This window comes from Trachemys scripta, chromosome 16 (genome assembly GCF_013100865.1).
Source record: "Trachemys scripta elegans isolate TJP31775 chromosome 16, CAS_Tse_1.0, whole genome shotgun sequence".
Taxonomy (NCBI): domain Eukaryota; kingdom Metazoa; phylum Chordata; order Testudines; family Emydidae; genus Trachemys; species Trachemys scripta.
The window spans coordinates 29,582,941-29,603,958 of record NC_048313.1 but is presented as its reverse complement, the minus strand read 5'-3'; the positions used below and the strand labels follow the sequence as shown (position 1 = coordinate 29,603,958).

The 21,018-nt window shown below is 55.4% G+C and overlaps 3 protein-coding genes across 5 annotated transcripts; 1 reads left to right on the top strand and 2 right to left on the bottom strand.

Moving 5' to 3' along the window:
• The first annotated feature begins 1,028 nt into the window (after window positions 1-1,028).
• LOC117888854 (CD276 antigen-like) lies at window positions 1,029-3,371 on the top strand. Its single transcript, XM_034792629.1, has 2 exons — window positions 1,029-1,874; window positions 2,394-3,371. Exons 1-2 carry the CDS (start codon window positions 1,820-1,822, stop codon window positions 2,804-2,806), a joined length of 468 nt encoding a protein of 155 aa, XP_034648520.1. The 5' UTR covers window positions 1,029-1,819; the 3' UTR covers window positions 2,807-3,371.
• A 3,901-nt stretch (window positions 3,372-7,272) lies between these two features.
• On the bottom strand, window positions 7,273-13,556 carry LOC117889060 (CD276 antigen-like). Of its 3 annotated transcripts, none has more exons than XM_034792880.1 (4): window positions 13,035-13,556; window positions 11,168-11,249; window positions 8,328-8,732; window positions 7,274-7,772 (listed from the first exon to the last, which is right to left on the bottom strand). In XM_034792880.1, exons 2-4 carry the CDS (start codon window positions 11,223-11,225, stop codon window positions 7,696-7,698), a joined length of 540 nt encoding a protein of 179 aa, XP_034648771.1. In that variant the 5' UTR covers window positions 11,226-11,249; window positions 13,035-13,556; the 3' UTR covers window positions 7,274-7,695. The 3 variants fall into 3 exon arrangements, with proteins under 3 accessions (XP_034648769.1, XP_034648771.1, XP_034648770.1); XM_034792879.1 differs by lacking the exon at window positions 13,035-13,556 and adding an exon at window positions 11,386-11,468 and having other exon boundaries at window positions 7,275-7,772; XM_034792878.1 differs by lacking the exons at window positions 11,168-11,249; window positions 13,035-13,556 and having other exon boundaries at window positions 7,273-7,772; window positions 8,328-9,012.
• Window positions 13,557-13,657: 101 nt separating this feature from the next.
• On the bottom strand, window positions 13,658-19,710 carry LOC117889061 (cytochrome c oxidase subunit 6B1). Its single transcript, XM_034792881.1, has 4 exons — window positions 19,569-19,710; window positions 18,650-18,765; window positions 14,875-14,975; window positions 13,658-13,915 (listed from the first exon to the last, which is right to left on the bottom strand). Exons 2-4 carry the CDS (start codon window positions 18,753-18,755, stop codon window positions 13,862-13,864), a joined length of 261 nt encoding a protein of 86 aa, XP_034648772.1. The 5' UTR covers window positions 18,756-18,765; window positions 19,569-19,710; the 3' UTR covers window positions 13,658-13,861.
• Window positions 19,711-21,018: the final 1,308 nt, after the last annotated feature.

Genomic DNA, 21,018 nt, shown 5'->3' with positions numbered 1-21,018 from the left:
ATTTAAATGTGTACCCCAAATAAAAAACACAGTAAGAGGACCAAACAAATGCCACCATGGCTAGACAACAAAGTAAAAGAGGGAGTTAGAGGCAAAAAGGCATCCTTTAAAAAGTGGAAGTTAAATCCTATTGAGGAAAATAGAAAGGAGCATAAACTCTGGCAAGTGAAGTGTGTGGTAGTCCCACCTTGGTGCAGACCCTGCCTCCCCCCACCTCCTCCTCTTCCTGCAGAGCCTTCCTCACCATCACCCATCCACCCTTTGCCCCAATCCCTGCAAAACCCCCTGACTGCAGCTGGGCTGCCGGAGCACTGAGCCCGCTGCCTAATAGTGTCTTGTCGGCTTGTCCTGCCTGTGTGCCTGCCTGTGGCCAGCTGCTGTCTCCTGTCTGAGACGTAGGTTGTCAGCTCAGAGTCAGGACAGTCGTTTTGTTCAGTGGGGTCCTGGTCCATGACTGGGGCGCCTGAGCACTACCGTAATACACCTAATAGACCATGTACAGTGCCTAGCACAGTGGGGTCCTGATCCCTGACTGGGGCTCCTAGGCCTGACCGTAATACACCTAATAAATAATAATAATGATAATGAATATTTAATATACACCCTGCTTTCATGGACACGTCGCTGCTGCTCCACCTCAGACAATGAGCCCCAGCAGCCTGAATCGTATCTCTGCAAATGCAAATTTGTGGCAAAATTCAGTGCTCTGGTCAGATCCCAGCTGGGGTCAATCGGCTGTCGCTCCATTTGGGTCAATGGGACCAGATCAGAGGCACCAGTTCTGTGGGTGCTCCAGGGCTCAAGCACCCATGGAAAAAAAATAGGGGGTGCTCACCAGGGCTGGCCCCCGATCAGCTGTTTGGTGGCTGGCGGGAGGTGCTGAGTGGGATGGAGAGGAGCCAGCAGTAGGGGAGGAACTTGGGGGAGGGGCCTGAGAGAAGTGAATGAAGGGCGGACAGGGGAGTCTGGGGGTGGAGTGGGGGTGGGAAGAGGTGGAGCGAGGGCGGGGCCTCAGTGGAAGGAGCAGAGTAGGGGGCAGGGCCTCAGGGTAGAACCAGGATGGAGCACCCACCGGGAAAAATAAAAGTCAGCGCCTATGGGCCAGATCCCAGCTGGTGGGAATTCCAGCTGAAAAGCAGGTCACTGGTTGTCAGCACTGGGCTGGCGTTAATTGGCACGAATACTTTGGAGGCACACAGGTGAACACAGGTGCAATAGTGCATACAATGCAGTAGGGGGCAGTAGTGTCTGCGTGTCTCTCAATCACATTCATAGGCACAGTGCAAGCTGGAGGTTTGATTTCCACCTCAAGGAGACAAACCCAGGCTGGCTCGGATGGCGCTGACACTAGTAGCGTGTCATTGCCGTGGGGCGAGCAGGGGGCAGGGCCGCCCTGGGCATGTACCTAGAGGCTGGGATGTCTCCTCACGCTGGGACTCACCCCTCCAGCTCCGAGGGGAGACACTGCGTGGGGCAGGTCTGATCATTCTCTCCAGCAGGAGGCAGCGCTAACGTTCACTGTGCATCTCTCTCCTGCCCACGTTCCACCTGCCCGGCAGCCTGGAAAATCCCCCCACCTCCGGTGTCTTTTCCCACAGCTCCGGGGATGTTACACGTTGTGGTGGTGTGTTGGTGGCTGAGGTGCTGTGGGGGGGCCGCTCAGAGCAACTCTCTCCAATGACCCCCCTGCTCCTCCCACCCAAAACCTGTGTGTGCAGGTGTGCAGGCTACCCAGGCACCTTTCCCTGCCGCTAACCAACGGAGCACCTGAATATTGTCTAGCAGACGGGCAGCTCGCAGTGACGCTGGAGCCAGAGCCATGATTTCCTTCCTCCGCTGCTGCTTCTGGCTCCCCTTGCTGGCCACAAGAACAGGTAACAAAAATTTCCTTATAATATTTCCCTTACAGAAACCCCACAGCCAGTACCTGTGATGCACTTCCACAGCGCCCCCTGCTGGAGTTGGAATGGCTGGGAGCTCCCTCCACAGCCAGTGCTCTCCCCCTACTCCCACAGCGCCCCCTCCTGGGCCAGGCCAGGACTGGAATAGCTGGGACCGCCCCGCCCCCCACACACACAGCCAGCTCTCCTGCCCCACATAAGAACGGCCATAGTGGGTCAGACCAAAGATCCATCTTCCCCAGTGTCCTGTCTACTGACAGTGGCCAGAGCCAGGAGCCCCAGAGGGAATGAACAGAACAGGACAATTATCGAATGATCCATCCTGCTCCCCACAGTGCCTCCTGCTGGGCCAGGCCAGGGCTGGAGTAGCCGGAAGCTCCCCCACAGCCAGAGTCTTGCCCTGCTCCCCACATCGCCCCCTGCTGGGTGAGGCTGGTATTTCACACACACAGTCCAGAGCTCACTAACCCCTGTGCTTTCTGCTCCTCGCAGTACAGTCTCCACCAGATGTTGTAGCTCGGTTCGGGGGGGACGTGACCCTGAGCTGCTTCTTCCTGTCCCAGCCTGGGATGAACCTGCAGGATGTAACCGTCACCTGGAAGAGGGAGCGGGCTGGGACAGAGGCTCTGGTAGTTCATAATCACAATTACAGGAGGGACCAGCTGGTGAGACAGGACGAGGTTTATAGGAACCGGACCTGGCTGGATCCAGAGGGGCTGGCCTGGGGCAATGCGTCCCTGACACTGAGGGGCGTCCGCACCCAGGACGAGGGCGTCTATCTCTGCCACGTCACCTCGGAGCTGGGCTGGACGGCTGAGCGCAGGGAGCTGAGAGTGGAAGGTGAGTGCTGGGGATGCTGCATCCTGGGATGGGTCTGGCTAATGTGGCTCTGTGTCCCCCTCTAGCGGCTCCAGCCTGCTTGGCACTTTATTAGTCTCCTCGCAGTCAGAATTCGCTCCACGACCTCTTTCCACCCGGCTTCCCGAGAACTCAGCTCCACACCACACTTCGTCCCTCAGGTGTTTTTATCTGGCTCACAGCAACGCTACGCTGAGCTGATCTGTTTCAAACGCAGGGGGGTGGACGTGGGTCCATCACAGCTCTAGAGTCCCACAGAAACTCATTCTCGTTATACACATTTACAGATCACATCCCATTTACTCTACATTGCATCTGACATTTTACGATTGGCTGGTTACTTAGCAGGAACCAGTCCCTTAGCTGCACGCTCCGTCCACGTTTCGACTTCCTCTTCACCTCATCTCTCCATTCCTAACGTATCCTGTCCCTTGTTCGCTGGTTCGTAGTAAAGAGTTCTCCCTCTTATCTTAGCTGGCTCAGACATTCTGTCTTTTTAGCCTATTGACCTCTTGACTTATCTTATTGAGCACAAATGTCTGTTTCCAGCCTCATGAGTCATTTGCCCCCTAATCCTGTCTTCCAAAGAATGAGGCCTCATGTGGGGCCAGGTCTCAGCGATAGTGGCACTGGTGGGTTACTGCAGTTCTTTCTTTAGCTCAGCCAGCTGCAGCTCAGGGGTTAGGCCCACAGGCCATGGGTTCAAACCCCAGAGAGAACCTGACATGGTTGTTAAAATGCCTTCCCCGCTGGCGAGCGAGGGCTCGTTGCTAACCTGGTATCTCCTGCAGCTGGCTCTATTGGGTTAATCCCACGTGCTGGGAGGGTGAATCCTGGAGCTGGAGCCCTCAGAGCCTGGCTGGAATCTCTCTGCGCTGAGGCTGCCCTGTATGTCCCACCTGCTAATTGCTGGGGGCTCCTTCAGTGACCCCAGTGTGAACCTGCTCCAGAGCGGACTCAATCCGCTTGGAAAATAGACAACCAAGGGGGCATATGATAGAGGTCTATAAACTCATGATGGGTGTGGAGAAAGTCAATAAGAAAGTGTTATTTACTCCTTCCCATAACACAAGAACTAGGGGGCACCCAATGAAATTAATAGGCAGCAGGTTTAAAAGGAAGTATTTCCTCACACAACACACAGTCAACCTCTGGAACCCGTTGCCAGGGGATATGGTGAAGGCCAAGACAATAACAGGGTTCAAAAAAGAACTAGATAAGTTCATGGAGGATCGGTCCATCAATGGCTGTTAGTCAGGCTGGGCAGGGATGGTGTCCCTAGCCTCTGTTTGCCAGAAGCTGGGAATGGGCGACAGGGGATGGATCACTTGATGATTCCCTGTTCTGTTCATTCCCTCTGGGGCACCTGGCACTGGCCACTGTCGGAGGACAGGATACGGGGCTAGATGGACCTTTGGTCTGACCCAGTCTGGCCGTTCTTATGTTCTTAAATATCAGTGGTAGGAAAATGAAGCTAATGTTGGAAACAGGACTGAAAACCCCAGGACAAGATTCTCAGTTGAGTTATCCAGCATAGCCCCATTGATTCCAATGGCACCATTGCTGATTGACACCAGCTGGGATCTGGTCCCCAAACATCTTCTGCAGAAGGAAACCAGTCTCCCTGTAAACGGTAACTGGCTGTGGCTGCTAAGACCAGGGTGGGGAGAGGGTTCGTGTGCGGGGTGGACACTGTGTCTGATCTCAGACAAATGGCAGGCGATGTCCCTCCTCAAAGCTGCTCAAACCACCTCAAACTGCAGCTTAACCTCTTGTGCTGTGTTGCTGGACAGCTGTTACTTGGCTGTTCCACCCCAGAGGCAGCTGCATCTCTGCACTGGGGGAGCANACAAAACCGGTTTGAGCCCCCACCCAGTGACAATTACATACCACTCCTAGGTGCCCCTAAGAGGCAAAACTTCTCTCACAAGCACAAAGTCTGAATATAGCAAAAACTTTTAATAAAAAGAAGGAACTAACTCAGCATTAATTTGGGAAAACACCACAACTGGGGCTCATAAACACAAAGCAGGAACAAAAAACCAATCCCTAAGTTCTTTTATTTATACCATGAAAAGAGACAAGCATGAATCATGTCAAACCCTCCTCAATAACACTAACTACATCTCTCCACCCATTGGGCTTCAGAACCCATGTGCTCAATGGTTTAGGTTGGATATTAGGAAAAGCTTTTTCACTAAGAAGGTGGTGAAGCACTGGAATGGGTTACCTAGGGAGGTGGTGGAATCTCCTTCCTTAGAGGTTTTTAAGGTCAGGCTTGACAAAGCCCTGGCTGGGATGATTTAGTTGGGGATTGGTCCTGCTTTGAGCTAGATGACCTCCTGCGGTCCCATCCAACCCTGATAGTCTACGATTCATAGAAATAAAAGATTTGCAGTCTAAATTCTACAGACAAAGCACAATCTGAATCAAGCAGTCTGTCTCTCATAGATGTTACAGGCAGCTCACACTTCTCCATCCACAGGCTGGATTCTTTTCCCAGCTTGGGACCAATCTCCCTCGTTCAAAGTCTTTGGATTTGTCTACACTGGCACTTTGTCGGTAAATTTTTTGTCGTTCAAGGGTGTTAAAAAAAAAAACCCTCACCCCCCTACGACAAAAGTTTTACCGACAAGCGCCAGTGTGAACAGCATCCTCCTGACACAGCCGCTGCCGCTCGTGGGTGGTGGAAGTTTATTGTTGCTAAAAGCCTTGGCCTGTAGCCGTAGCCTTTGACTTCCAGAGGATCGTCCAGGAGTTGTGATGGGGGGAGGAGAGAGGCCAAGTGAGGATGTCACTTTTCCTCTTTTATACTTTCTTCCTGGGACTAGAAAGATCCTTGATATGACGTGGGATGAGGCAGTGCCCACTGTGTACAGGCCCCCTCTGAGGAGTCTCTGGGAGAGCGGATTCTTCTTGATGGGCCAGCAACGCCTGTCTGGCCTGTGAGGGTTGCCCCTTTGTCATTACTGAAAGTCCAGCTGTTGGCGTCTCTCAGCCTCACGACATATTTCAGTCACACACACAGCAAAACTCCGTAACTTCACATACAATGCTAGCACATACAATTCAACTGGGGATGTTAATGCTCAAGAGATCAAGAGTTTTTCAGTTATACCTCACAACACATCATAACTAAGGCTGCGAATCATTCATGGAGGTCACGGTTTCCATGACCTCTGTGAATTTTGCAGTGCTGGTGCGGCTGACCTCAGGACCACCCCAGCAGCTGGGGAAACCCCGGGGCCAGTCACACCGGCTGCTGGCAGCCCCAGGCAGTCAGTCCCCAGCACTGCCCTAGTGTAGTGGTCAGGGACCACCGCCAGCAGGGGGCACCGAGACGCTTCCCTTCACCCCAGCAGATAAGATTTAGTCACAGGTTGTGACGTTGTGCAGTCTATATGGTTTTATAAAAATATAAGTGAATGTAATGTAACTGGGATATGCTTCATGCAAAAGGTCTCTTGTAAGGTATCATTACAAAGCTTATAATCTACTGAGTGTGATCATCCTATTTTTGTAGAAATGTACCACTCTCGTATCCAAAACTAGAAATATAAAACATAACTCTGAGGGCCTATTGTAATTATGTAAAGTGTGGGCCATTAAGGATGGTTTGAAATCTTGATGACTCCCATTGTCTGCAGATGACTGTGTTTATCTGTGAGTCTTCCTGTATATGTGTGTGCTGGCAAGTGAGTAATGAAGTCTTGCAGTGACATGTGATCATGTCACCTGAACTGGAATCCATCTTTAACCTGATGCTTTTCCAGTGAGGGGGGGTGGAAACCTAGAGGGACAAAGGGTTCCCGCCTTATGCAAAAGATATATAAAGGGGTGGAAGAGAACAAGGGAGGAGAGGAGCCATCATGAAGAATCCCCTAGCTATCACCTGAGCTGCAACAAGAGCTGTACCAGGGGAAAGAATTGTGCCCAGGCCTGGAAGGTGTCCAGTCTGAGAAAAACTCACTGAAGCATCTCTGAGGGTGAGATTATCTGTATTTAGTTTGATTAGACATAGATTTGCACATTTTATTTTATTTTGTTTGGTGACTTACTTTGTTCTGTCTGTTATTACTTGGAACTACTTAAATCCTACTGTCTGTATTTAATAAAACCACTTTTTATTTAGTAATTTACTCAGAGTATGTGTTAATACCTGGGGGAGCAAACAACTGTGCATATCTCTCTATCAGTGTTATAGAGGGTGAACAATTTCTGGGTTTGCCCTGCATAAGCTTTATGCAGGGTAAAACGGATTTATTTGGGTTTAGACCCCATTGGGAGTTGGGCATCTGAGTGCTAGAGACAAGCACATGTCTGTGAGCTGTTTTCAGGTAAACTTGCAGCTCTGGGACAAGTGATTCAGACCCTGGTTCTGTGTCTGGAGCCAGACGGAAGTGTCTGGCTCAGCAAGACAGGGTGCTGGAGTCCTGAGCTGGCAGGGAAAACAGGAACAGGGGTGATCTTGGTACATCGGGTGGCAGCTCCCAAGGGGGTTTCTGTGATCCAACCCGTCACACAGGTATTTTTAATTAAAGTCATGGACAGGTCATGGGGCCGTGACTTTTTGTCTATTGCCCATGACCTGTCCATGACCTTTACTAAAAATACCTGTGACTAAAACAGAGGTTATTCTTAATCATAAGAATATCACAGTGGTTAATATGGAGGCTAATTTTACCCAGGGACAATAAACGTACTGTTAAATTAAGCTGCTTTGTACAAAGAAAAACGTCATTGCCCGGGACTCCTGACAAGCAGCCCCGGGCCCGTCCCCTGGAAGATGTCGCCAGGAGGCTGAACCCATCGTGTCCAGCGCACACATGTAGCATTTATAGTCTGCGTGCACAGGGGTGTCTCAGTGCAGCTCTTTCTTTGGTGGGGCCAGTGCCCGGGTGTTGCTGGCAGCCAGGACTTGTCTGCAGGGGGCGTTTCAGTGATATACTCTGAGAACCGGTACGATCAGCACCAGGCACAGACCCAGCAAAGGGACCCAGCTGCCGCCCAGCCCTGCAGCAAGAGAGAAAAGCCAGGGGGAACTGGCAATGAGTTACAGCAGGGGTAGTCTATTTTTTGTCAAGGTCCAAATTTCTTGGTCAAGGTCCAGAGAAACATTTTTCACATCACAATAACAATAATGATAAATACATCCTTTTTTTTTTTTTTTTTTTTTTGCTGTCCATTCAACAGCGTCTGGTGGTCCGGGTTTGGCCCATAGTCTGCATATTGAGCACCCCTGAGTTACAGGGTGGCCGGCATCAGGGTATGATAGAGCAGTTCACAGCTCTGCCACCAGATGGCAGCAAATGTGCATCCAAACTGGGCCTGATGTGCATAGAATGTCTAGGATCAGTCTAGACTGGATCGTATGAGAATCCCAGACCCACCGCAACTAGACCCAGGGCAGCCGGTGATGGGGCTCAGTGAAGGAGAAAGTGATTGACTGTCCCAGCCTGGGGCTGTCCCCATGGCTCTGCCAGCACCCCTCAATCCCGATCTGTAGCCCCCCTCTATCCCAACTCTGGGCTCCCCACCCTACCCCCACTGGTACACCATAATGCTCACCTGCAGCATTTCCTGCAATCCCGGTCTGCTTGGGCAGGAAGCGGCCGGTTTGAGTCACTGTAACTTGTCTCGTGTTCGAAGTTGTGCCCAGCTCCGAGGTGATGTGGCAGCGATAGATGCCCTCATCCTGCATGCGGACGCCCCTCAGTGTCAGGGACGCGTTCCCTCGAGCCAGCCCCTCTGGATCCAGCCAGGTCCGGTTCCTATAAGCCTTGTCCTGTCTCGCCAGCTGGTCCTTCCCATAATAGTAACTATGAACCACCAGGGCCTCTGTCCCCTCCTGCTCCTTCTGCCAGGTGAGGGTCAGGCGCTGGAGGTTCATCCCAGGCTGGGACGGGAAGAGGCAGGTCAGGGTGATGTCCCCCCCGAACCGAGCGGTGATGGGCAACTCGGCTGTGATGAGCCCTGAAAGGGAAACAGAGTCAGGCGTAGAGATGCGGCTGCAGCCCTGACCCACCCTCCAACCCCCACTGCCCAGCGACCCCAGATGCAGCCCCTTCCCCGAGGGACTCCACAAATCGCAGGTGCAGTTATACACAAGCATCACAATTTAGTTTACAGATGGAAGAATGGAGGCACAAAGGCAGTGAACAGACTAACTCAAAAGTCACCCAGACAATCAGTGGCAAAGGCAGGAAGAGAACCCAGGAGTCCTGACTCCCCCCCCCCCAACCACTAGACACCACTCCCCTACCAGAGCCAGGGATACAACCCAGGAGTCCTGACCCCCAGACTCCCCTGCTTCCACCCAGTGGCTCCCAGCCTTGTCTCTGCCCAGGCCCAGCTCGGCGGGAGCTCCAGGGGTCCCCCCGCCCCCGGAGTGCAGCAGGGAAGGGGAGGGGCAGAGGCAATGACCCAGCTCACACAGGAGGGGAGAGGGGGAGACTGAGCTCTGATTGGTTGATCAACTTCTGGTATAGGCGGGGCAGTGAGGCAGACGGCCAATCAGAAGGCAGCTCCCCCCCCCCGTACTTTTTAAGATAATTGGCCGCTGCTCCAGGCGGGATTTAGCCCCCGCGCTGGGGAGAGACCAGCGGCACCTGCCGCCCCCCGGCCCGGGGAGAGCTCGGTGCGGCTCCCGCTCCCCGGCCCGGCCCCTCCCGCCCCGGCTCGGCGCACCCGGGTGGGAACCCCACAGGGGACGGGGCAGGGACCCCCGCGGGGGCGGTTCTCACCCCACAGCGCCCCCACGCGGCCGGCAGGGGGCGGGGCAGGGACCCCCGCGGGGGCGGTTCTCACCCCACAGCGCCCCCACGCGGCCGGCAGGGGGCGGGGCAGGGACCCCCGCGGGGGCGGTTCTCACCCCACAGCGCCCCCACGCGGCCGGCAGGGGGCGGGGCAGGGACCCCCGCGGGGGCGGTTCTCACCCCACAGCGCCCCCACGCGGCCGGCAGGGGGCGGGGCAGGGACCCCCGCGGGGGCGGTTCTCACCCCACAGCGCCCCCACGCGGCCGGCAGGGGGCGGGGCAGGGACCCCCGCGGGGGCGGTTCTCACCCCACAGCGCCCCCACGCGGCCGGCAGGGGGCGGGGCAGGGACCCCCGCGGGGGCGGTTCTCACCCCACAGCGCCCCCACGCGGCCGGCAGGGGGCGGGGCAGGGACCCCCGCGGGGGCGGTTCTCACCCCACAGCGCCCCCACGCGGCCGGCAGGGGGCGGGGCAGGGACCCCCGCGGGGGCGGTTCTCACCCCACAGCGCCCCCACGCGGCCGGCAGGGGGCGGGGCAGGGACCCCCGCGGGGGCGGTTCTCACCCCACAGCGCCCCCACGCGGCCGGCAGGGGGCGGGGCAGGGACCCCCGCGGGGGCGGTTCTCACCCCACAGCGCCCCCACGCGGCCGGCAGGGGGCGGGGCAGGGACCCCCGCGGGGGCGGTTCTCACCCCACAGCGCCCCCACGCGGCCGGCAGGGGGCGGGGCAGGGACCCCCGCGGGGGCGGTTCTCACCCCACAGCGCCCCCACGCGGCCGGCAGGGGGCGGGGCAGGGACCCCCGCGGGGGCGGTTCTCACCCCACAGCGCCCCCACGCGGCCGGCAGGGGGCGGGGCAGGGACCCCCGCGGGGGCGGTTCTCACCCCACAGCGCCCCCACGCGGCCGGCAGGGGGCGGGGCAGGGACCCCCGCGGGGGCGGTTCTCACCCCACAGCGCCCCCACGCGGCCGGCAGGGGGCGGGGCAGGGACCCCCGCGGGGGCGGTTCTCACCCCACAGCGCCCCCACGCGGCCGGCAGGGGGCGGGGCAGGGACCCCCGCGGGGGCGGTACTCACCCCACAGCGCCCCCACGCGGCCGGCAGGGGGCGGGGCAGGGACCCCCGCGGGGGCGGTTCTCACCCCACAGCGCCCCCACGCGGCCGGCAGGGGGCGGGGCAGGGACCCCCGCGGGGGCGGTACTCACCCCACAGCGCCCCCACGCGGCCGGCAGGGGGCGGGGCAGGGACCCCCGCGGGGGCGGTTCTCACCCCACAGCGCCCCCACGCGGCCGGCAGGGGGCGGGGCAGGGACCCCCGCGGGGGCGGTACTCACCCCACAGCGCCCCCACGCGGCCGGCAGGGGGCGGGGCAGGGACCCCCGCGGGGGCGGTTCTCACCCCACAGCGCCCCCACGCGGCCGGCAGGGGGCGGGGCAGGGACCCCCGCGGGGGCGGTACTCACCCCACAGCGCCCCCACGCGGCCGGCAGGGGGCGGGGCAGGGACCCCCGCGGGGGCGGTTCTCACCCCACAGCGCCCCCACGCGGCCGGCAGGGGGCGGGGCTGGGATCCCCGCGGGGGCGGTACTCACCCCACAGCGCCCCCCACGCGGCCGGCAGGGGGCGGGGCAGGGACCCCCGCGGGGGCGGTACTCACCCCACAGCGCCCCCCACGCGGCCAGCAGGGGCAGGGGGCGGCCGGAGCCCGGGACCATCGCGCTGCAGCGGGGCGAGAGCAGCTGGAAGAGACAAGGGGGGGGCGTTAGCAGGGACCGGGCGCAGCGGCTGCCACCGGGGGGCTGGGCTCTGCCACTGCCGCGCCTGCCCCACCGTATCCCCCCCATTGCCGGTCACCGGCCCCCTCCCCACACGCACCTGCCGGTCTCCGAGGAAGTGGCGGTGCCGGAGCCTGGGATCGGGAGTTTGAATCTACCGCGTAAAATCCTATTGGGAAATCTCCAGCCAGCAGCCCCGCCCCTGCCTCCCTAACCGCGGTTGGTTGGGTTGGGCCCCCCCAAGCTCTCCCCGCCCCGTCCCACAGCCGGGCTCCCTGCCCGGAGCGCGGTCCCGACTCCCGGGGTGTTTTCTTTTAAATCTGCGCATCGCAGGTCGGGGGCAGAGTCCAGGGACTTGATCCCGGCCTGTCAGCGCTCCCCGGGGAGCAGAGAGTCCTTAACCCAACGGACCAGGCTGAGGGAGATCCGACAGCCACAGCCGGACCAATCCCGACTGCAAACGGGGGGCAAGGAAGGGAATTGACCCTTGGAACAACTGCCCCAGGGACAGGAGGGATCCTGCAGCCCTTGGAGTGGTTCAATGGAGATGGGGTGCTAGCTCTACCCTCAGATGTGGGCTGAAGGCAGGTGTCTGTGAGCTCCCCACCTACCCATCACCCCCTGCCCTCTGGAGCTCAGCAGCAGGTCCCTGCCCCACAAGCCCCCCAGCCACTCCCTCCCCCCAAGCAGGTCTGCCTCCCAGCCATGCCTAGAAAACAGCTGTACACCCTTGTGCTTCACCCCATGCTTCCCTTGCTCTCATGTCCTGCCCCACACCAAAGGGTGGGACCTCCTGTGACCTGCAGAGGGCAGAGAACCCCAGGGGGCAGCCTGCACCCCACTCTGGTTCCACAGCCCACCAGGGGTAGGAGCTGCCAGCTCCTCCCCAGAGCCATGAGCACAGGCCTGTACCTGGCCTGGTGCACCAACTCCTCCGACACCAGCTCCTTCTGCAGCAAGGGAGACCCTGGCACACATCTGCGAAGGGCCTGTCAGCCTGCAGCCCCTCCAGCACCTTCTGCCTAGATTCTGGCTGCATTTGCCCCTCCCTCCCAATCCATGCACACCCCATCCCTGGCCACACAAAGTCACAGGACCTCCTTGGCAACCTGCTCCCAGTGCTGGCCACAACGGCCGTACAGTTGGACCAATGGAAGCTGGACATCCCCCACCAACAATCACACCTCCCACTGGTGTCCACTGACTCCTTTGATGAGCAGCTCGTTGTTCCCCCCTCTGGATCCCTGAATTTTAACCTTCCCTCTCATCCCTGGTTTTTCATTAGTTGACCCCAGAACCTCAGTCCAATGGCTCCTCCCCTTGGATTGAGGGGTCCTTTCTGGGGGTGGAGGGGAGAAAGAAGAGAGGGCCTAGGGCACAGCTATTGTGCCACTTTGACAGCACCAGTCTAGTGAAAGCTACACTGGCCTCCTCACTGGAGGGGACGGGGGGGGGGCAATGATACTATTACAAAACTGCTTGTACTGGTCTAGCTTGTTCCCACTACAGGAAGGCCCCTTAATCCTAGTGTAACAGCAGGGAACATACTGGTGTGATGACAGCAGTCCCATGACACTGCTCAGCAAACTGGGTTGACTGGTACAAAAGTCAGCCACAGATCCGAGCTAATTCTCACCCCTTAATTACAGCATTGGGTTTCATCAGGATGGAGACACATTTATGAGCTGCGTCACCCTAGTGCCTTGAGGACACAGAGCAAGACCCGGCTGTGCTCAGTGCTGTACAAACCCAGAACGCTGCTGTAAATGGGGAAAGCGCCCTTGGCCAAACAAGCAGAGAGCAGCGCGTAGAGCAGGGGTTAAACGCAGCAGGAGATGGGAATTCACGCTTGAGGGGTTGGGGCAGAACAGACAGGCTAGCGCCCAGCCATCAGCATTTGCCCGTGGAGCGACCTAGGCCGGGATCATCACGGTGTCTGAACGAGTTGAGGGTGGAGAAGTAGCCCAGCTGTCTCTGGTTCAGGGTGGGGGCTAACGGTGCTGTGCCACCTGTTGCCATTCATTGCCTCTCTACCGCAGCAAGCTGCCACCAGGAAGTGCTGCAAGAAGCTTGCCAAGCTGAGGCCCAAGCAGCCCAAGTGCCAAACAGCCTCCTGCCAGGACGTCTCTTCCTTTCATCCTCACGGGGACAGGAGAGAGAACGGAGCTGTTTGCTCAGCGCGGAACGCAGGTTTAGAAGGGTGACGGAGAATGGGCCAGTGTCACCCTCTAATTGCACAGTCAGGACTCCTGGGTTCTCTCCCAAGCTGGGGGAGGGGAGTGGGGTCTAGTGGTCAGAGCCAGGGGGCTGGGCGGGAATAGCTCCTTAGACTATCCCATTATGGTCCCAACGAAAGAGAGAGACAGATGATGTAGGTTTTATCCCTTTACTTTTATCATCAGAGTTTGCAAGGCCCAGACTCTGCCCCATCACAGGACACCGAACTCTCGAGCGGACAGGACTGAAGATAAAGACAATCAAAGGATCGGCCGGAGACGTCGAACCGAGGGGCTGAGCAGAGCCACTGTGCCCCGGGGCGAGGGGGCACAAGTGGCTGACGCACCAACACCAGCCAATCAGATCTTGCCGGGAAAGGTCCCTTCTGCCAGGCGCTCATCCCAGGCATTGACCTGAAAGAGACAACAAGTTCCACTGATCACCCATTCCGGCGTGACCAGAAGAAAGGAGCTCCGGCTTGGGGCGGGAGGGGACGGCCAGGACTAAGGCTAGCTGGACAATGGCTTCTTGACTTCCCGCTGGCAGAAAACGGGACTTTTCTGCACCTTTTTTGGCTGAAAAGCCAGAATTTTGATTAGTGCCTCACGGAAGCTGTACTTCAGGGGCCTCACGCCCCCATTCTCTATCAGTCAAGCATCCTAGTTGGACTACAACACCAACGTGTATTGCACGAGAGTCTCCTCACCCCTTACCACAGTGCATCATGGGAAATGTAGTGCAGCCAGGGAACCTAGTTCCTAGAGAGCAGGGGGCCAGGAAGATACAAACTACAATGCCCATGAAACATTGCAGCAGAGGAACCAAATGGAAATACTTTGGTTTTCAGGCATTCGGATTTGATGACAATTTGCGATTTTTCCTGCAAGAAGCAGACACACGTCATGAAAAATTGTTCCTTTGTGGATCTGATTTTCCATCAGAATCACCCGACGGATCTGCCAGAGCTAGGACATGTAGATTGATTGCTTAGATGAGAACAAGGCAGCACTTTTTATTAGTGCTCCAGCCAAGGGGCTACAGGCTGGGGATTCTCCAAAGGGAACTCCCTGTATCCCACAAGCCGTTGGACCTGCAAAGGATTATGGGATCTGCGTCACTGGGCAATTTTTCAGGTGGAGAGGCTGGTGTGACTGAAGATGACAGGGACCCACACAGCTCCTGGGGCTCCAGATCAGAGAGACCCTCACGTTGCAGCTTCCCAGCTACACCAATTGGCTCCTGCATCCATCTCTAGCCGGAATTAACGCAGATGCAGGCCCAATCCCGTGAGGTGCTGAGCGCCCTCTGCCCTCCCCCACACGCCTGATAACCCCACTTTCTAGCCAGGAACCTTTCAGCCCCAGTGACCTACCCAAGAGATGGGACAGAGGGACGTGTACACACGGCGGTACCACTGGCAGCACGTGGTGTCGGCTCCCTTGGCTGTCATGGCTTTCTCGCAGCGATGGAAGTCTACGAGAGAGAGAGAGAGACGTTTCAAGGCTAGAAAAACTCCCCAAAGCTGATGCTTCTGGGGGAGCAGTTTCATAGATTCCGAGGCCAGACGGGACCACTGCGATCATCTATCTGACCTCCTGTACAAAACAGGCCATAGAACTTCCCTGAATTCCTCCCCAGAGCAGATCTTTTAGGAAAACATCCAGTCTTGATTTAAAATTGCCAGTGATGGCGAATCCACCACAACCGTTGGGGAACTGTTCCAGTGGTTATTACTCTGTCAAAAAATTTACACCTCATTTCCAATCTGAAATTGTTTAGCTTCAACTTCCAACCCCTGGCTGGTGTTAGACCTTCGTCTACAAGACTGAAGAGCCCATTATTAAAGATTAACTCCCCACTGCAGGAATATAGGCCCACGTTACATGTGGGTGAACTGTGGTTTTAAATTGAGTTTGGATATTAGCACGAGCAACCAGCCCAAAGCACGTGACCAAAAAGAACGAGATCAGGACTAAGAGGAGTAGTTGTGTGACGCACAGTGACCCATCATGATATCGGCTTAATCTTACTTAAGGTTTGAGCTGAAGTAACAAATAAAACAAGGTTAATTGGATACCAGGGGCATAAATAATTGGCTATTTAACAAACTGCTTCATCCAGCCATAGCTAAGGTCTGATGATTGGCAATGACCTCACAGGTTTGTTAAAGGGTATTAAGGGGTTCTCGGCTAATACTCGCCTGACCAAGTTGGGGGCGACCAATACGGGGCCAGATCTACACTGCAGACCTATCTTGGCATAACTCCATAGCTCCAGGGTGTGAAAAATCCACGCCCTTGAGCGACTGAGTTATACCGACCTTAACTCCCCTGCGTGTAGACAGTGCTATGTCAAAGGGAAGGCTTCTCCCACTGACCATCAACACAGCTCGAGGAGGTGGATTAATTACACCCATGGGAAAGCTCTCTGTCATCAGTAGCGGAGTGTCTTCACTTAAACGCTGCAGCATTTTAAGTGTAGACCTGCAGAGTTTAGCATGTTTGTAAGTATCTTGGTCAAATGCTTATCAAGGTTTTGTTACTGTAGTAAACTGCTTATTATTTAGGCATGTTTAGAGTCATTGAATCAATACCATTTGGCCTTTGGATTTAATAGAGGAATTTATGGTTAAATTAGTGTCATGGGAATACCCTGTATAACAACTCCAACTCCCACACAGGTACTTACAGACTGGGATCAAATCACCCCTTAACCTTCTCCTGACGCTAAACAGATTGAGTTCCTGGAGTCTCTCGCTATAAGGCAGCTTTTCTAACCCTTTAATCTTTCTCTTGGCTCTTCTCTGAATCTTGCCAATTTATCAGCATCCTTCCTGAACTGTGGATACAGGACTCCAGCCGCGGTCGCACCAGTCCCGATTCAAAGGGAAAAACAACCTCCCTGCTCCTACTCAAGATTCCCCTGTTTACGCATCCCAGGATCGCATTAGCCTTTTTGGCTGCAGTGTCGCACTGGGAGCCCACATTGGGCCAATTGCACACTAGGACTCCAGATCTGTTTCTGAGTCACCGATTCCCAGGAGAGAGTTCCCCAAATGAAAGGCTGAGGGATTAAGACACCCGTGGCTGATAGCACCTTGAGGAAGCTACACCGATGCTAAGCACTGGAAGTCAGTGGAAATTGACAGCCAGCTGCTAGCCCTTATTCTGTACATGCTCAAGGACACAGCTTGCATCTCCCCCGCTCTATCGCACCGTAGATTAAGGGCTTGGTGCTAATCTGGCCCCCATTACTGTCATATCTGAGCATATGGGAAAATTTTCCATAGATCAGTTTTCCATTGGAAAATGCAGTTTCACCAGAATCGCAGATTTTGCAGGAACATGTTGATTTCAAGAATTTTCAAGGGGAAAGAGTCAAAACGAGTCTTTTCATCAAGGTCAAAATGTTTTTTGAGACTATCATTTAAATTTGTACATTATGTTAACTTTTTATAGGATATGAAAAGACAAAAAAACACAACACTGTGATGGTTCTGGACCAAGTTCTGAGGGAATTTTCGTTCCACGGAGAATTTTGAAAGTTCAGCTTTTTGTTTTGATTTGGTACCAAAATGTTCAGAATTTCCCACTGGATGGAAAACCGGCTCTGCCTTAATGGATTTGTCCTCACCACACTCCTGTGAAGCAGGGCAGTGCTATTACTCCATTGTACAGATGGGGAAAGTGAGGTACAGCAAGGCTAAATAGTTTATCTGACATCACACATGGAGCAAAGCAGGGAATTTAATCCCAGGTCTCTGCAGTTCCAGGCTAGCAGTGCCCTAATCACTTGGCCATCCTCTCTCTCGTTACCAAGAGACAATATGCTACCAAAGCCTTGAAGAGGAGATATTTTTAAGCTGAATATTGTTTAGGCCTTATTAAATGAAAGCTAAAAAAACCCAGAGCTAGATCTCTCCTTGCAGTGCTGGAAGCCAGACACATCGGGGATATGGTTAAACAAACACAGACACCATAAGCAGGGGGGGAATCTTTGAAGATTCTCTCTGTCCTTCATACAGCAGCATAATTCCAGTTCTCCATCTTTTACAGATGATGTTTGAACGAAAGCTGCTGCAGTTTTACTCAGATGCATCGTGTCGAGCTACTCGCAGGAGTAACAGGCCGAGACACAGAGTAACTCAAGAGCCTGGGAAAAATGAGGTTCAGGATTCAGGGAAGCCTGTTTGGGCCAACTGAATTGGCCATTATGAAGCAGCAATTCAGGATGGATTGCCTAGGACTAGAAGGCACCGTCCTCGAGTTCAGGCAACTCCATCATAGCATCTAGCGAGGGCTTGTTAAATTAGATTAATAAACAAACTTCCCCCATCGCCTTTAGATTGATCTTTGTGGCAGGACTTCTGTACTGTGCGCTCTACATCATCTAACAAATCGATCGTCTCACTGGTACCTCAAGCTTGGGATGTACCAGAGCTTTCTATTTCCTGGTTTTCAGAGGGTTAAGTTTAGCCCCTCCCTACATTCTGGAGGGCATGAGGCAGCACCAGCTGCCTTAAACTCTGCATAAACTATATCTGGAGGCGAAGCAAATTGGTAGTGGGCTCAAAACAGGGGTGTTCAGGTCAAATTCTCTGGCCTGGATTATACGGAGGTCAGACTAGATGATTTAATGGGCCTTCTGGCCTTTAAATCTGTTCATCTCATCCAGGGGACTTCAAAGGAGTGTAGCACCCTGCAAATCTGTGGATATCTACTTTATATCCACGGACCATGTTTGTGGATTAGATGCGGATACATATTTTGTATCCGTGCAGGGCTCTAACCATGTGCAAAGTTATGCAGGTCCTTAAGTCTTTGCGGATCAGGGCTTCAGGTTATAAACTCTTCAAGACAAGGACTGTCTTTTCATGGCATGTGTACCGAGCACCCAGCACACTGGGACCCCCATGGATCGAGGCTGTTAGATGCTAACCTTAGCGGTGCATAAATTTAAGAGTTAGTTACAGGAAGGGAAAGCAAATGTGTTTCATCATTACCTGGACATTTTTAACTATCAATTTATGGACTGTGGGCAATCTAAACAATAGACAAGAAGCGAAACTGACTAGGCCTGTGTCACCAGCCAAAGTGAACAAGCTGCATCAGAGTTCAGATCCTTTGGTTGCTAACAGCCCATCTCACCGAGGTAGTTCTGCCAGCAGTTGCGAGTCTGGTTCTGATTCGGGAACCTGCTGTCGAAGGGGGCGGTTTTGTAGTTGTCCAGCTTGGCCTGGATGCTGTCAGCCATTTTTCTTGTTCTATGGAGGGAGGAAATAATCATGTCATTTGTATTGTGGCAGCGGCTAAAGATCCCAAACAGGGCTCTATTGTGCTGGTCACGGCACAGACACAGAGCGAGAAACAGACCCTCTCCCGGCTGAGATTGGGGTCTTGTCGTGCCAGGCGCTGCATAGACACAGAGTGAGAGTCAGCCTCTACCTCAAGGAGCTAAAAATTTAATCCCAGCAAAGCCTCTGCGCTTTGAGCAGTGGGGGCGCCCCAGGAACCGTGACAACGCTCTGAGCACGGGCTTCACACCCCTTTGCTCTGGGATCTGGTCCCCCCATATTTAGACTTGCAGCTGCCTCCCACGGACAGGAATGTAGCAAGTGAAGCCCCCTTCGAGCTACCAATGCGACCGGCTTGCAACACCCCCACGTCAATGAATCCAGACTCACAGGGCCAGCTCCAAGGAAAGAAAACCTTTGCAGCCTTCCCCCCCTGACGGGAAACCGGGGTGAGCTCTGGGGCTTCGCACCGCCCTGGTCACATTCCGCAAGAGCCAGCCCCGATCTCTCCCCATCCGCCCCTTGGGGATGACCCCCCCCCCCGGGCCGCCCCGCCCAGGCCGGTTTCGGGGGGGGGGGTTAAACCCCGGCGCGACCCCCCCCCCCGCGGATCCCGGGCAGGGCTGAGCCGAGTCCCGGGAGGGGGGCTGGCCGCGCGAGGGGCCCGGGTTCGAGTCCTCGGGGCGGAGGGTCCCCAGGGACAGCCGGTGCCAGGGCGGAGGGGGATCCCCACTCCCAGTCCCGGCTTCATCCCCGCCCGGTCCCGGCCTCACCCGCGCGGCGGCTCTTCCTGAAAGTGACTTTCACCCTGAGACCGACGGTCTGAGAGCGGAACCACAGAGACGGATGGGGCTAGAGAGGCGCCGGAAGTGACGGTTTATCATGGAGGGGACGCGACGCCCAGGCTAAGAGAGCGGGGCAGGGCGCGGCTAGAGCGTCGCCGCGAGAACATCGAGAGGGGAGGGCTAGAGCGGCACCGGAAGAGGGCGGGGAGCATCGACAGGGGTGATCCCATCGGAGCTGCGACTTCCCGCTATTACCATAATTCACATAATACACGGGCACATCGTGCTGACACTTACCACAATACACAGAATAAACGGGCACGCCAAAGAGACACGGTTACCATAATACTCATCATAATCGGGCCCATGGAGAAGCCACTCTAGATTCAGCTCCCGCTGCTCAGCCCCCCACGTGCAGTGAGATAGGCTGCTGGGGAGTGTTGCAGTCACCAGCTCAACCTGAAACGTTGCCCCAAGTGGCTCTGTAGAAGAACCAGGCCAGTTGCTAGGCTCCTTAACATGCATCAAATACCCAGGGCCTTTGCCAGTCAGAAGCAGCCGGCCCCGAGCTCCTTGCAGCTGCACCAGGCCAGCTTTAGGCGTGAGCTGTGGGGCGGCTAGGTGGTGGCCCAGGGCAGCTTGTTCAAGGGGGCACTAATGGGGCTGTGCAAAGGGAGGTTGTCAGTGGGATGGTGCCGCTCTTAGGGTGACCACCCGTCCCTTATTTTAAGGGCCATCCCTTGATCATTTTAACATTACATTGAAGCTCATAAGAACATAAGAACGGCCATACTGGGTCAGATCAAATGTTCTAGCCCAGTATCCTGTCTTCCGACAGTGGCCAGTGTCAGGTGCCCCAGACGGAATGAACAGAACAGAGTAACCATCGAGCGATCCATCCCCTGTTGCCCATTCCCGGCTTCTGGCATTGCACTGTATAGGTGAGAGCCGTGGAAACGCACACTGGGAAAAAAATATCTGCAAACAAAAATGGTTTTCCTTAAATGTCCCTTAAAATAAAGCATTCTCCCTTATTCTTCATGTGGTTTTCCCTTAGTTCCATCCAACAAAGGTGGTCACCCTGGCGCCTAGGGAGCGGCTGTTAAATTTTAACTCTGAGGGGGGACCCTGGAACTCTGAGCCCCCACATGCCCCAGCAACTGCCCAACTTCTGCAGGCAATGTGGGGACCCCGCAGTGGGGCTCCCCATTTTGTCAGGGATATTTTTAGTAAAAGTCAGGGACAAGTCACGGGCTTTTGTGAATTTTTCTTTATTGCCTGTGACCTGTCTGTGACTTTTACTAAAAATATCCCTGACAAAATCTTAGCCTTAGGCATGAGCAGCGTGGGAGCGATGCTGGGAGCCACTGCAGTTCATTGGCCCAGAAATGTGAGGCGAGAATGTAGGTTGCTCGCAGCTTGGAGGTTAAAACCAGAG

Coding starts and splice junctions, on each gene's coding strand:
- LOC117889061 (XM_034792881.1), bottom strand. CDS start 18,755: ATGGCTGACAGCATCCAGGCCAAGCTGGACAACTACAAAACCGCCCCC. Junction 14,976..18,649: donor CTGCTGGCAGAACTACCTCG/GTGAGATGGGCT, acceptor TCTCTCTCGTAG/ACTTCCATCGCTGCGAGAAA. Junction 13,916..14,874: donor CCCTCTGTCCCATCTCTTGG/GTAGGTCACTGG, acceptor TGTCTCTTTCAG/GTCAATGCCTGGGATGAGCG.
- LOC117889060 (XM_034792878.1), bottom strand. CDS start 8,871: ATGCTTGTGTATAACTGCACCTGCGATTTGTGGAGTCCCTCGGGGAAG. Junction 7,773..8,327: donor GATTGCAGGAAATGCTGCAG/GTGAGCATTATG, acceptor CTCTTGCTGCAG/GGCTGGGCGGCAGCTGGGTC.
- LOC117888854 (XM_034792629.1), top strand. CDS start 1,820: ATGATTTCCTTCCTCCGCTGCTGCTTCTGGCTCCCCTTGCTGGCCACA. Junction 1,875..2,393: donor CTTGCTGGCCACAAGAACAG/GTAACAAAAATT, acceptor TGCTCCTCGCAG/TACAGTCTCCACCAGATGTT.